The 16,446-nt window shown below is 36.2% G+C and overlaps 1 protein-coding gene across 4 annotated transcripts in view; it reads right to left on the minus strand.

Annotated features, from left to right (window-relative positions):
• PDE1A (phosphodiesterase 1A) overlaps nt 1–16,173 on the minus strand; it is a 326,532-nt gene extending 310,359 nt beyond the window's left edge. The window contains exons 1-2 of one of the 4 annotated variants that reach the window (XM_030326584.1): nt 16,093–16,173; nt 15,266–15,376 (exon numbers count right to left, since the gene is read on the minus strand). In XM_030326584.1, coding sequence (XP_030182444.1) covers nt 15,266–15,366 — 101 coding nt within the window. In that variant the 5' untranslated portion in view covers nt 15,367–15,376; nt 16,093–16,173. Of the gene's footprint in view, nt 1–15,265; nt 15,377–15,603; nt 15,772–16,092 lie in introns of those variants that run through there. The other 3 variants (XM_030326583.2, XM_030326582.2, XM_030326586.2) reach the window with 3 other exon arrangements.
• Between the last annotated feature and the right edge of the window lie 273 nt (nt 16,174–16,446).

A 16,446-nucleotide genomic window follows, 5' to 3' on the forward strand; every position in this document is an offset into this window, starting at 1 on the left:
ATAAGAAAATTTGGGGACACCTGGGTGGCTCAGTGGGTTGAGTGTCCAACTTCAGCTCAGGTCATGATCTCATGGTTTGCCAGTTCAAGCCCCACATCAGGCTGGCTGCTGTCAGCGCAGAGCCTGCTTGGGATCCTCTGTCCCCTTCTGTCTCTTCCCCTCTCCCCATTCACATGTTCTCTGTCTCTCAAAAAAAATTTTTTTAAAAAAAGAAAATTTGTTATAATGCCTTCTGTAAAATTGAGCGAAAGTATATACAATAAAGTCATTTGGGGACTAATGCCAAGAAATCTTTTAAACTGGATATTAATATTTTGGTTGTGAATTTCATTTTGGAACATTCAGTCAATAAGCATTATGTTATCTCTCCTTAACCCACGATTCCACTGTGGATAGATGGGTAGTCTTTACAGAGGCATCTTTTGATACATATTTTATAAATATTTATCCCTTATTGAAATATGATTCACATGACATGATGAAGTCAAAGAACAAAAATATTAAACAACAGTTTGAAAATGATGACTTTAGTTCAAACTTCATCACACACCTTGACTTTGTGTCTGGTAAAAATAAAACTCAAGATCTGTTAAAATTGCACAATCACATCATGAAATGTCAAAACTACTTTTCTTTGCAAGTTTCTCTGTGAGGCTCTGTACAAACAGAGGATTAGTTAGTCTTCAACTCAGTAGTGGACAAATAGCTGGAAGCTAATATGAAGTATTTGGCCTGATGGCCTCTAAGTTCAGTCAGCTTATATCCTTCTGTCTGACTCACTACTGTTTGGAAACTTCAGCAGGCAATTAATTCTCCCAGGATAAATGGGTCTTCACTCACCCAGAATTCCCTGGGCTTCAAGGTCACATGAGGCCAGAAAATTCACTCATGACTACAAGATATTCTCAACATAATCCTAGTTATTCAACCACATAATGAAAGAGAAATTTGAGTTTTACTACTATGAGTGGTATAGAACTTAGGAAATTAAATTCTTGCAGCAGTCATTCAATTATTCAGTCAATGTTTGAATCTCTTCTGCCTCCTACCCATCATATAGTTACCCAGAGTCAAATTTAATCTCATATTTGGGAGAGAAATGGGCAAAAACAAGCATACTGTCTTACACATAGTTGAGCCACAGAAGAAATTTACAATAACAGCTACCATTTGTAGATGTTTATTATATGCCAGACACAGGGTCTGTGCACTTTGCATTATTTTTACCCCTCACAACAATCCTCTGAGATTATAAATTCCTTTTTATAAGGTTTCTCTTTGCTGTTTTTGTTTTTATCTGTGATGTAGTCACATCCCCAGTATTTTCTACTGGTCAGGTTCTGATACCTCATTCTCTTCCTTTCTCCAGAAACAGTTTAAATACCCTCCAAAAAAGTTTCTTGATCTTCCAGACTGAATTAATGTTGCTGCTGAACTACAGCTTTACTAGCTACATCATTCAAATGTCAAGTTGTTGCATATTGCCTATTGTTGTTTTTTTTTATATTGAAACATTTTTCAGTTCTTACTTCTTGCAATATACTATGCTGGGCACTGAGGATACAATAATAAGCAGATGCATTCCACCTTTTTCCTCTTGTTACCTCGAGAAGAGGAAGAGAAGGATTACCTAAAATGCAGAACAATTAATGGACAGTAACAATAATACATGAAATGCAAATAGAGTATCTAGAAGGGTCACCTAATCTAGTCTCAGATAATCATGAATATTGTTTCTCTGACTTTAATGATATTCTGATTGGGCTCCAACTTTCCCACCTGGTCTTTGAGAAATTCAGCTTCAATATGCTTACAGTCTCATAGATACTTCTTTTCACCAGCCTATAATTCCTTTTTCATTCAATTTAAATTCAAAATCTTCTCTCCACAAACCCCTTTGTCATGTTTTTTAAGAGAAGATTTTGCCAGGCACCGTTCTCTTCACCAATAAGACTTTTGGCTTACGAAAGTTAAAGACTTCTGTTTTACAGAATTTAAAGCTGTTACTCCATCTTTAAACCAAAGGAGTCAACTAAATTTTTATTTTAATTCACAGAAAAATTGATAAACATTGGTAATAGATGAACTAATGGTATATGTCAGTTTTGAATAGACAACTACTTTATATAAACCATTAATTGTGAAGACAAAGCAATATAGAGCTCCAAAAATTAATGTCAAGGTTATTTCTTTAGTATTTTCAAGACGATTGCTTAAGGAAGAACAAGGGAAGGAAAACAAAAATTTTATCAGATTGTTTTCTTATCAACTCCATATGGTAAGAAAGGATATGTCATAAAATAAAGGTTGATTAAAAAATGAAAAAAATGAAAATTTATACAGAATTTCAAATTAAGTTCTTAAAAAATTTATAACATATCATGTTATTATATTTGGTTATGCATTGTCTGCCCACAAAATAGAGGTAAAAAAATAAACAACCATTTCACATATGTGACTTTCTCAGATGAACACCCTAAAAATTAGCTACACTTATCCAATGTAGCTAAGTGATACATATCCCAAATTAGCTCTTGGCTGCTACATTATTCATATACTACTTACCTGGTTTCCACAATTTATACCCCCTACTGCTTTGGTTCCATCCCTCTCTCTCTCTCTCTCTTTTTTTTTTTTTTTTTCTATCACTTACTCCTTTGACCCAATCAAAAATTAACAAATGTTTCAGAGCTTATGAATGTAAAAACTGAGGTCACGTTTTTCTTACCCTCCCCTATGTAGGTAAAGATAACTTATACTGGAGTGATTCACATAGTAGAAGAAATATGTAGGTAAGGAGGAACAAGATGGAAAATCACTTTCTCCTTTTTCATTGTGGTTGCAAAGAAGAGGCCTAGAAGAGTAGAAACTGGGCCTTCCCATGCCCTGCATGACCTGTTGTCAGGGCAACAGGATGTGTGGGGAGCCCTGGCCTTCCCAGTGCCTGTTGCCAGGGTAACAGGATATGAACCATCTTTCCTTATGCAACCAGGCAGTTTCCTTGCCTTATTCTACGATTCTACGTTTCTCTTCTATTTGATGGGAAATTACATTTGTTCACAGAAACCTAAGAGGAACACAACTTCAGCACAGAGGTCATTGACAAATCATGTATTGGAAGAAATATTGTAAGTAGGGACATGCAATTGATATTGTTGGTGGAAATAAGTGGAAGAGAGTTTTATTGAACTGATTTTCTGAAAATAGAGACTTCAATTTTTATTTTCATAATCTTTTCATTGGATCAGAGAAGTAAATGATAGGAGATGATGAGATGGAAAAAAGTAGAGTAGTAGTGGGAAAAAAAAACTGTGAAAACCAGAGAAGAATTATCTGAAACATTTAGAAGCCAAGAGCTTAATTTTGAGTGTATATCAGTTGGCAGTTTTTGTGCAACAAACCATCTTGCAGCTAGTGGCCAAAAACAATAAACATTTATTATTTCCTTATGACTTTGAGTAAGTTAGACAGTCCCAGATGACTTCACTCACATGTCTGGTAGTTAATGGTTTGATTGCTTTAAGAGGGGACTCAACTGTAATGGTTAATATCTGCTTCACATGCTCATCCTTCAGTAAGCTCGACCAGGCTGGTATAAGAGTTCCAAAGAATGGCAAAAGAGAGTATACTCCAATGCATAAGCCCTTTCCAAATCTTTACTTGTGTCACATTTGCTAAGATCCCACTGGCCAAAGCAAGTTGCATGGCCAAGCTCAGAGTCAGTATGGGAGGGATGATCCAAGAGTGGTTATTGGAAGTCACAAACTGGGCCATATTGCAACTGTGAACAAAAGCATGGAAGAATTTCTGGGAAATAGAGAGCTCTTTGGAAAATTTGAGATATTAAGGCAGCGATTTGCCTAGAGGATGAAATATTAAGAGAGTCACATTTATAAAGACACTTTTTTAGTTAGTAACAGTTGGGTGTACTAGAGATTTTGAGAGCTCTAAAGGTTAGAAAGGAGGTCCTTAACTCCTCTAATAACCGTCTCCAAATGCAGTCTAAAAAGAATGAGAAAAATGTTGTGTGCCTTTACATAGTTTATGTTCTCTGTGGGGAATGAAACAGAATAAACTCCATTTAGATGATTTTTCTAAAATAAACAAAAAGAGAAAAGATTCAGCTCACTTTACTTCAGGAAAGAACTTTATTATATGCATGAAATCCTTTATAACAAGAAGAAGCAGCATAGCAAGAATTAAATACCTAGGTTTATTTTTTGAGAGAGACAGAACACACAAGCACGCATGCATAAGCAGGGGAGGGTTGGAGGTGGAGAGAGAGAGAGAGAGAGAATCTCAAGTAGGTTCTACACCCAGCACAGAACCCAACACCAGGCTTGATCTCATGACACTGAGATCATGACCTGAGCTGAAATCAAGAGTCGGATGCTTAACTGACTGAACCACCCAGGAACTCTATAAAATACCTATAACCTATTTTAATCAACAAAACCCCTGGCTTTATTCTTATCTATAAATGAAAATCTTCAGAGACAGACACCCAGATATCTCTACTATGTAGACGTAGAGTCGTTTGTTTTTCTCTGTTGTTTGGGATATCAAAGGCCAAATAAATTAAAATAATTTTATAAGTGTCCAAGCTCTGAAGGGACAAGATGATTTAGGAAAAGTCAAATTCCTTTGAAGATACTAGCTAGGATCATTGTTAAAATAAGCTGATTAAAGAGGTAATGGTTGTACATTCCTAAGAGAAGGAGAGAAATAGAACCAGGAGTTTCTGACATCTAAAGCATATGCCAAGTGATAACTCCCCTTGGAGTATGCAAAACTAGGCAAACAGATGGCAGGATTGTGGAAAAATCAAAACAAGAGAATAGTTTTTAATTCCTGAAATGTCAGGTTTTATAGTGAGTCTGAGTGTTAATGGAATTATCTAAGTCAGTGTTGTTTGGAAGAGGTATGGGCTTAGGAATCTGGCCTTCCCCTTACTACCCAGGACACATTGATCAAGTCATTTAATGTCTTTTGAGGCTCAGTTTTCTCATCAGAAAAACTGGCAATAATTGTGCTGAACCACACAGATCAAAAGAAAAATATTTTAGAAATTATAAAGCAAAAAAATTATAAAATATGATTAATACTATGATTCAATTATGAGTTTGAGCTAACTAAGGAATATGATTAATGTCCAAGTTGTTCAGTATTTTCTTATCCTGCCCCAAAGGCAGTTTATTTTGAACCAAATCTTAGAAAGTTCACCTTTTTTAATGAATATAGTATTTTAGTCAAATTGGCTTACATACAACACCCAGTGCTCATCCCAACAAGTGCCCTCCTCAATGTCCATCACCCATTTTCCTTTCACCCACCCCACCCCACCCACCCTCAGTTTGTTCTCTGTATTTAAGAGTCTCTTGTGGTTTGCCTCCCTCCCTCTCTGTATGTATCTGTTTTTTCCGCCTTCCCTTCCCCCATGGTCTTCTGTTCAGTTTCTCAAGATCCACATATGCGTGAAAACATATGATATCTGTCCTTCTCTGACTGACTTATTTCCCTCAGCATAATACCTTCCAGTTCCATCCACATTGCTGCAAACGGCAGGATTTCATTCTTTCTCATTGCCAAGTAGTATTCCATTGAATATATAAACCACATCTTCTTTATTCATTCATTAGTTGATGGACATTTAGGCTCTTTCCATAATTTGGCAATTGTTGAAAGTACTTATAAACATTGGGGTACACGTGCCACTATGCATCTAATACAAAATCTATTTTGATTATCTTCTAAATCATCAAGCACTGACTCATGTACAAAACTGCAAGAATCCTTTGATCTTCCACTCTTATGCAGAGTTTAATTATGGCTGACCTCTGTTTTCTTGAACACTATGAACACTGTATGAACACTTTCTTGAACATTATGAACACTTGAAGCCTATGAACACTGTACTTAGGACTTTACTATTTTTTCATGCCTTAATATAAGCATATCTGAGTAGCTATAAATAAAAAAAATTACCTAGAAGAAATGATCTGCGTTGAGCATTTTATCGGCCTATTTGGTAAAAATTTATGTTTTTAATTATTTTATAAAATGTAAAATAAAATACAATATCTTTAAACAACTCAGGAAACTGTAGTTTAAAGAAGAAACCAAAAAAGTCATAATGTTTCATTTATATGCCTCCCATGACCTATTATCACTTTTATATGCTTCTTTGACAATAAATAATCATGCCTAATACTTGCTCAGACCAGATATTTGGAATACTGTGATTCTCATGAACTTTTCACATTATCATCTGTTTAATGATGTTAGTGAACAGTCCCTTTCCTATCCAAAAGGCTTATAGCGCAGACCTTTTGGATGGGAATCAGACTTGCTCAAATATTTACATTTGATTAGCTGATTGAAATATATTAGAATAAGGGAAAAAATCTAATACTATAATGGTAATTTTGTATTTTCTAAAATGAATCAGCAAAAGGAAGGACTATGGGACATGACAGTAATTACTTGGAAGTCAAATCCATTGAGAACCAGACTGGGATAACAAAAGACCTAAAGAATGATTTTCAAGCCAGAGTGACTCAGGAAATCAGATTGGCCCTGGTTTATACATGATTATAGAGCCCTAAAATCAATTCTAAGTCCACCACATGACACTGAATAAAGGGTGCTGAATCCATCAAGGCAATTCTATAGGTGAAACTCCAAGGCCAGCCCACTTCTCTTCATCAGCTCTCTCTCCTTACATACCCATCACTCCTTCCCCAAGGAAATGTAAATCCTTGAGTATAAAAGCCTGGGAATCTTGGCAAGAGCACCTCCACTGAACTAATAGAAGGTCTTCCTTTTCTCATCTAACAACTTGACTCTCTCCACAGATTCTGACAAGAAAATTACTTTAAAAAAAATAGAATTCTGCTTTTGCATATAATATTAGTAATAATAATGATAACAGCTAGAATTCTTGAATTCTGGACACTGTTCTAAGATGTTCATAAGATTCATTCATTTAATCTTTTTAATATCTAGGAGATACATAATGATATCATTCCCACTTTACGGATACGAAACCTAAGGCATCAAAAAATCAATCAACTTAGAGAAGATCATATAGCTGTTAAATAGCAGAGTTTATATACACATAAGAATGATTAAGATTATGGAAATATTAATAACTACAGTGTTTTGAGAAGGTTACTGTGTGCCAGGTATTGTGCTATTTCTTTTTTTAAAAAAAATTTTTAACGTTTATTCATTTTTGAGAGAGAGAACTAAGCATGAGCTGGGGAGGAGCGAAGAGATGGGGAGACAGAATCCAAAGCAGGCTCCAGGCTCTGAGCTGTCAGCACAGAGCCCGACGTGGGGCTTGAATTCATTGACCGCAAGATCATGACCTGAGCCGAGCCGAAGTCGGATTCTTAACCAACTGAGCCACCCAGGTGCCCCTATATTTCTGCTTTTTAATATTTATTTTGAGAGAGAGAGCCCATGTATGCATGTGTGCAAGCAGGAGGAAGGGCAGAGAGAGAAGGAGAGAGAGAATTCCAAGCGGGCTCCTTGCTGTCAGCGCAGATCTCCATACAGAGCTCAATCTCACAAACGGTGAGACCACGACCTGAGCCAAAATCAAAAGTCAGGCGTGGGGCGCCTGGGTGGCTCAGTTGGTTAAGCGTCCAGTTTCAGCTCAGGTCATGATATCATGGTTTGTGAGTTGGAGCCCTGCGTCAGGCTCTGTGCTGACAGGTCAGAACCTGGAGCCTGCTTCAGATTCTGTGTCTCTCTATCTCTCAGCCCCTTCCCTGCTCATGCTCTGTGTCTGTCTCTCAATAATAAATAAATGTTAAAAAAAATTTTTTTAAGTCAGATGCTCAACCCCTGTGCTATATTTCTTATGCACATTATTTTATTTAATTTGCACTACCTTGATTTGGGCAATATGCAGACACCCTGATCCAAATGCTTCCCTTTCAAGTGGAAAAACCTTCACCTGAAAAAGCCTTTCAGGCCTCCCTTTGCCACTTTTCACATTCTTTCACAAAGGAGGAAGAGCACTTGGTTGGTGAATTGTGAATAAAGAATTAGACCTGGGGGTGCAAGCTATCCTTTTCAGAGAGTGAGGAAGGGATATTCTGCTTATACAAATCACAGTCTCATCTGTGAAAGCACATTTAGGAGGGCAGACTTTGCCCCTGCTGAGGAGAGGTGTCATTCATTAACCCCACCCCACCCCAAGATCTCATGAGGTTTTGTCTATGTCTCAGCTGAAAAGGCACCTTCTAAGATAGATCATTCCTAACCAAAATACTTTCCCAAGTAACTCTTGATCACATCACTTTGTGCATTTTCTTAAGGTCACTTCTTACTCTATTTTTTTTTATAATTCACCTTTTTGATGTTTGTTTCCTCTACTAAACTGTAGGCTCATCTACCTAAACTAGTGCCTGACACAGTACACAACCAGTGGGTATTTACTGAATGAGTGAACGAATCAAATAATTGGATTTTACAGATAAAGAAAGTAAAGTTTAGAAAAGTTAATACATTTTCCATGATCATGCAGCTAAAGGACAGATGGTATTAGAAAATACCTGACTGATTCCACAGTTCAGTTTTTAATCTCTAAGGTATTTTACCTCAATGATATCTCTATTCTATAAATATAACATAATATTATATAAGGACTGAGCCTTACAATAAGATTATATTTACACACCAGAATAGGTTTTTTTGAGGTGGTTTTCTTTATTTTTATAACTGAAGGACACACTTTTAAGCTGATTTTTCTGACTAAACCATCAAAACTATCATATACTCAACAATGTGAGAAAAGAAATTAAGATTTATCAACAACTTCCAAAAAAGAGCATAAACATTCTTCTTTGACATTTGAAATGAATCTACTATAAGCTCTCAATATCAGAGCTTTGTCAGAAAATTGGTGGTCTAGGCATATAAACCAGGTTTAGATGGAAGACAGGGAGATATTTAATGGCTAAAGATAAAGAGCATCTACTCCAGTTCTCCATAGACTGGCCAAGACTGGCTTCACCCTAAGCATCCTGTCTGTGTGAGGAAGTGTGTTGGGGGGTAGTGGTAGGGGAGAGGGTAAGAATATAAAAATGGTCATGTTGATTCAGCACTCTGTTACTCTATTACAGAAAGAATGTATTAGTTTCTTACTGCTGCTGCATCATATTTAGCACAAACTTAGTAGCTTGAAACAACACAAACGCATTATCTCCAGTTCTGTAGGTCAGAAATTTGAGGCAAGTTTCACTGGGCTAAAATCACAGTTTTGGCAAAGCTGCATTCTTTTTGGAGGCTTAGAGAAGAATCCGTTTCTTACTTTTGCAAGCCTCTAGAGGTTGCCCACATACCTTGCCTCCTAGTCTGCTTCCTCCATCTTCACCATTGACCAAGACAAGTTGAGTCTTCCTCACATCAGAGCATTCTGACCTCTTCTTCTCCCTCCCTCTTCCACTTTTAAGAACCGTTGTGATTACATTTGGCCCAGCTGGATAATGCAGTCTCATCTCCATATTTTAAGGTCAGCTGACTAGCAACCTTAATTCCATCTGCTGCCTTACTTCCCCTTTGACAGATTCACAGATTCTAGGGATTAGGACGTGGACATGTCTAGGGGGCAGTTCTTCTGTCTACCACAAAACCCATGGACTAAGTTTTCAGAAGCACGACTCTGCATCCTTTTCTGTGATCTTTCTTGGTAACTATTCTGAGGATGTCTTCTTTTGTGCTTTGAAAGTAAGATGAATAAAAGCTTTACAGGCAGATGAATCTGTATTTAAATGCGAGCTTCACCAGACACTAGCTATTTAACCAACTTAGGATAATTACTTTTTGAAATCATTGGAAAAGTAAGTAAGCATACAGATGTTATATTTGGAAAGTTCTGACAACTAGTAGATGATAAGCAAATATTACTTTCTCCCGTCTTCTCCATCCCTATTCTATCTGTGAATCTATCTCTACTCCTCCAACCTGACCTTAGGCCCTATTTTGGCAACCTGACTGATCCTCCAACTTTGAAGTCAGAACCACTGTAAGATTCCAAATTTTATTCATTCATTGATTCATTGAAAAGCATTTATTGCATGATCTACCACATGCCAGGTATTGTGCTAGGTGCTGGTGATCCCAAAGCAAACACAATGAACATAATTTGTGCCCTCAGGAACTTGTGGTCCAGTAGTGAAGGTAGATTTTGTTATGAAAAGGGAAGTCCAGGTTCTTTTAAGAGCCAAATATAGGAAACTGACCTAGTGTGAAGGATCAAGAAGGATTTCCTTTGCAAGTGAAATTTAAGACAAGATCTTTGAGCATTTCTTAATAGTGTTCCTCAGTAGCATTGTGAGTAGGATAATTCTTCCTGAAGAAGGAATTTCCCAAGCTCTGGAGAACATTTATCATGCCTGAACCCTGCTGCCCACTGAATACAGAAACATCCTCAGGCACTGCAATAACCAGAAGCATCCCCACACATCTCTAAAAACATCACAGGGAACAAAAGCAGCTCTGGCTGAGAGAGGAGAAAGGAGTGGCTCCCTTGGGAAGAGAGAACAAAATGAGTAAACGCAGATGGGTGGTATGCAGTGTTTCTTTGGGACAACCTTGAAGCTGATTGGGAGGTGGCCACAGAAGGAGAGGTATGAAAAGAGGTTCCAAATGTGGAGCAGGTACAGGGTGAAGGATGCTGAACTTTCAAGGGAAGGTACTAGAAGGCAGGATAGTAAAAGGATCAGATCTGCTAATCTATAATGCTGCTTTATCCTAAAGTATAATTCCAGTTTTGGAATATGGTGCTAATAGCTCCTGTCATTTTACCTGTTTTGCCAATTTTCATTCTAAATATGTATTTCTGCTACATCTTCTTGGTGATAAGGGTTTGGGCAAGTGCATCTGAGAGCTGTTCAACACACTGCCCTCTTTAATTACAGTTACTTTAAATTAGCTATAGGGTTATTACACATTTCCTCCTTTCTCCTGCACTCTCTTCTTCTCTATATTTTATGCTTCCATTACTGATGATTGTGTTTACCACCCATCAGAGGGAAAAAGAAAAAAGAGCAGCTTAGGTCTTTCAACTGTTACATTCACAATTCCACATCTTAATATCTGGACACTTGTCAAGATATGGAGGTAAGCATCTATATGTGCAAAATTAATTCTCAAATATTAAGTTAGTTTAGTGGCACCTGGGTGGCTCATTAGGTTCAGCGTCTGCCCTCAGCCCAGGCCATGATCTCTGGTTCACAAATTAGAGCCCTGCATTGGGCTCTGTGCTGACAGCTCAGAGCCTGGAGCCTGCTTCGGATTCTGTGTCTCCCTCTCTCTCTGCCCCTCCCCTGCTCATGCTTTGTCTCTCTCTGTCCTCAAAAATAAATGAAAACATTTTTAAAAATAAAAAATAAGTAAAAAAAATTAAGTTCATTTCTAACTGTAAAATTCTCATAAGTTCTAGTCCTACATTTATAAAAGCTGAAAGGATTGGCAATAATTACTATGAAGTAATGAGTCTTAGATTTTTGTCAATAGTTTGTAGTTTTAAGTAGTTTAAACTTTCCTCCCTTCTGTTGAACAACTGGAAAAGGTAACACTGTGAATAAGTTTTTGTTATAATGTCATGTTCACTGGAATTTCTAGTTGATCACAGTTTTCTGGAAAGGCTGTCGCCCCTTGCATTAAACTCTTAGAACAGTGGCATTGACTGGAAAGAGCAGTACCAATGTCTTAAAATGTTTTTTCTGGGGCGTCTGAGTGGCTCAGTTTGTTAGGTGTCTGACTTTGTTTCAGCTCAGGTTATGATGTTGAAGTTTGTGGGTTTGAGCCCCGCATCAGGTTCCATGCTCGCATGGAAAATTTTTTAAATATGATTTTTTTTCTTTTAAATCCACAGCTGTGGAGCAATTGTACATTAAAAATAACAATAAAGGAGTACCATGACACAGAGAACAGAATTCTTTCTAAAACTGGAGGGGAAACTGCATAAATGAAAACACATACAAAATCTTCAAATCAGTGTTCCTCATGGGAATCAATAAACTTAACAGTCTTTGCAAAGACTAGTGTTAGAAAAATGTCCTTAGTCTGTAGGAATTAGTACATGGTCCCAGAGTCACAGAAAACTTCTGAACCAGAAACTTCATTAGGTATTGAGATGGCAGAAGAAATAGGAAATGTTTTCCAGGTCCTAAATAACTGATAACGTATGGACAGGTATATGACTCTTTGTAAGTGTTGTTTATGAAGGGCATGATGCCATAGCCATTCGCTAATATTTCCAACATCATGGATGGTGAGTCATAGTGTAGAATCTGAACTGTCATATTGAGAGACAAGTTGGTGGATTGAAGATGGATTGAAGAAAGCTAAAGAAAAAAGCCATAACTATAAAATAAAATTAATAAAATAAAGCATGCAAGTCTACATCAGAAATGGGAAGAGGAAAGGGTTTCACCTTTGTCTCCACAAAGGAACAAGAGACTTCTTGGCATATCACCAAATATGGTGTCTCAATTAAATATTATATGAAGGAGATTTAAAAGGGACTCAATGAAAAAAATCAACAAAGAGGTAGAGAATAATTGATATTTTAATTTAGTTTAATGATGTTTCACATGTGCTACAAAATTTAAAAATTATTTCTATCAACTCAAAAAAAGTGTTACAAAATCTTATGTTATATGATATTGCTTATAAAATATTTTCTATAAATATCTACCTACAGTAGTTCATGTTTCCAAATTTAAAGTATACTTGAATAAACTTTATTTTACTAACCTTTGTCTCTATTTTTATTTAACCTCAAAAATGTACATATTATAAACCTACTTAAAAACAGAATGTCCTGTTGAAATAAATCAATGTATCTTTGAAGTTAGATACAGTAAAAGTAGAAAAATCATTTTCCAAATATCTACAAGTCCTCATTGAGTTTTGAACAAACTAAAAAATTATTGCAAAATTGTTTGATAGCTTTCATGAATAACATAATTTTAATTGCCAACACTTAAAAAGTGAAATTCTAGAAGTAGAGATTGTAAGAAGCTAAAAATCCTGTTTGAATCAATATTACATTTTAAATAAGCAAGACAATTCCAGCAATGGAATGAGGAGACCCTCATATCACTGCTATGAATGCAGACTACACAAGAGACCATAATTAAACAATTTGGTTGCCATTAGTCATGCAGATTTTAGATTTAGAGCTTCTTGTTTTGAAAATTCTAAACCTAGAATACTGAAAATGTCTTAAGTCAAAGTACAAGTTAAAGTAATAGTACCAAAATGCAAATTCCTTCTTTCTTTGATGCAAAGCCAATCAGTCATTTCAATCAGTTTGGTAATAATAATTATTTTTTAAAAAACTAGTTTCAGTAATTTTTCCCCTAAATGATCCTTCAGTGACTCTATGGAGGCAAAATACCAAATTTACTTAGTACATGCATGTATTATTATATCTTACATCAATGTTGAATATCAAATCATGAAGCTCTACTGCTGAATGACTCTACTCTACTGAAATAAAATGAGATTGATCTTTGAGATCACTTGATAAAGTGAAAGTCAGATAACTGCTCTAAAATGTCAGGTAAACACAAAGTCACTTTTCAATTTTTTTTTAAGACATATGCACAAATTCACTACCATACATCTTCATACATTTAAGTAACTACAGAAAAATAAAACAAATACAAACAAAACAAACAAACAAGCAAAAACATCCTGTCCTGCTAAAGGGAAGAAAATCTAAACTAGATTGTAATATGATCTATAATTTTTCCGGTACAGATGTTCATCTACTAATTAGGTTAGGACAAATCATCTGATGACTACCAATGTTTAATTTTCATCTATGCTAATTAATTTTGTAAGCTGTTACTTGCTTTTATAGGATTATTTGTTTCCTTAGAGAACCACCTCCCCAAAAAACTGTAATTCTGGTCTTCAATGGATCTTGAAAACATATTTCTCTAATTCATTCAAATGATGTAAGATGGCTTCCTTTTTAAAAGTTCTCTGTTAAATGTTGTTTGCATTATTAGTGAGCTCTATACTAGTGCACTGTAATGTCATATGTTACTTCAACTGTAAGAAAATATACAGAAAATACTACTTAAATATACAAACATCATTAAATACATTCAAGTGGAGGAAAGTAGTAGGAATTTTTCCTCTAAACAAAGTTTAACAATATTTTTCTTTCAAAAAAATCATAGATATAAAAACAACCACATTAAATTTACTCAGATGTTGCACTTTATACAACAGTATGTAAATGCAGCATTAGAAATATGAATCCTAGAAAATCTCTATTTTGCATGGTATAGGATTCCTTCAGCTATGATTATAAACAAGAAAATATATTTTCATTTCAGAACTACAAATATGCTGAGCAATTACACTGGCCTGTATATATTCATAATGCAAATTTTTATCCAAATGTTAAACCTGATTTTTAAATTATAATTAAAATAAAGCATGTATACATAGGGTGCTGGAACAGATGAACAGAAATTAGTAGCATAGACAGAAAAAAAACTTAAATCTTGTTTAAATAGCAAGGTGAATAGCAATGCAATTAAAGTTTGACCCAGGTACTTACATTTCATGTTTGACATAAGCACATCTCTTAGCCCAAGTTAGTAAGGTCTATTTTATACCATGAGCTACTGTGTGTTCTCAGAAGAAGTGAATTGGTTAATTTAAAGACAAAACTCTCCAATAAGTTTGGTATGCTACTAGTGTTTTTACCACATTTTTTCTTAAGCAAACATTATTAATTAAGACAAAGAAGAAGCACAGTGGAATATAAGTATTTATTATCACATTAATCCTGCCCTTGTGTTTTCAAAATCTAATCACAGAGAAATAAGTATCAGTAGTAATCTTTTTTATTTTACTGAAGGAAATTTTATTTCTGCAAGTATCCTGGCAAGCAGCTTTTCTAGTTACTTTTCTGCATATCTAAACCACATATCTAAAGAATATATACAGAATGTATAAAAGAAACCATGTGTTGTAACAGTCAAGTGAATTCTCAGGGAGTTACCTTACTTTATATTACACATACAGGTGCAAAAAAGACTATCCATCCTTCAGGCAAGTTGTTAGCTGACACTCACACATTTTATTTTTTAAGAGAAAATCTTTCTAAAGGAAACACTAGTCCACAAAGTCAGATATTACGAACAATTAGTCATATTAATAGTCAAGTTTTGGGTGGGGTGGTGGGAATAAAAACACAGAACCAAGCAAAGAGCTTACTCACATTCCTTTCAGGCGTTGCCACATTTTTTCAGTGTGTTCTCCTATCAGATACTTAAGAGGGGTGTTTTCCAATTCTTCAATTTCTGTAGCAGTAGACCCCATGATGATATTCCTAGGGCAATATAGTTACAGTCAGTTTCAGCAGCTAGAACAAGCATTCCTCAGACCACTACAAATCTCAAACAGTTATACAGTAGCATCTCTCATCTATCAAAATACTGCAGATTTACAAAGCTGAGGGCAGCCTCTGCCAGAATTGCTACTGACTTTGACAGGCATATCCACTGCTCACATCACCCAACCTCCCAAGCAGACAGCAGTATAAACAGATCCTCTGACCTCACAGGAGCAATCCGCACATGTGAGCCTGCTACTGTACTACTGACCGACTGAGTGTTCCAGCTCTCCCCAAAAGCAGCTCATCTGTTACCGTTCGGTGCACTGAAGCACATCAGAATTCCTACAGTTTACGAGATCTATTATGCACAAGAGAAACGTGAATGACTTTAGCGCACCAGAAGAAGCTGAATGCCTCTCTACCAATAGAAAGAGGGCAGGATGTAATAAGAAAGCAGATGGTAGGAACCAGTGTCAGCAGCACCACCCTGAGAAAAAAGTGCCTGTTTTAAATGCCAAGGTTTTTGTCTCTTCATTGATCTGGAACCAACAGTTAAAGATATATCATGCCCTAACAACAAACGCAATAAAAATTAATGGCAACAATGAGAAAATAACACATAGAGCCATGCAGAAGACAGACCACGGAGCTCCACAGGTTGTTATTGAAAGACTATGTACATCAATGATGCTGTAATCATGCTTATTCACCTTCTCCTAGCAACTCCACACAGTAGGTAACTGCCAATTTAACCAGTAGAAAACACAGCAGCTGCACACAGCCTGCTCCGTGAATCCTTTGGGGGTTACAAAATAAATAAAACGAAACTAGTGTGGAAGAGAGAGAGAGAGAGGAGAGAGAGAGAGAGAGAGTGTGTGTGTGTGTGTGTGTGTGTGTGCATGTGTGTGCTGAAGTAAAGGGACTGTGTGAAGGTGGGGGGAAGAAGAAAGGGAGAGAGGGAGAGAAATGGATGCTGTGCCGCTTGTGCATTTTAGAAGAAAAATGAGAGAAAGTGAACATAAAAGGAATCAGAACTGAGTCATCTGCCAAGCTCCCAACACATG

The sequence above is a fragment of the Lynx canadensis genome, chromosome C1, assembly GCF_007474595.2.
Source record: "Lynx canadensis isolate LIC74 chromosome C1, mLynCan4.pri.v2, whole genome shotgun sequence".
In the NCBI taxonomy this organism is placed as follows: domain Eukaryota; kingdom Metazoa; phylum Chordata; class Mammalia; order Carnivora; family Felidae; genus Lynx; species Lynx canadensis.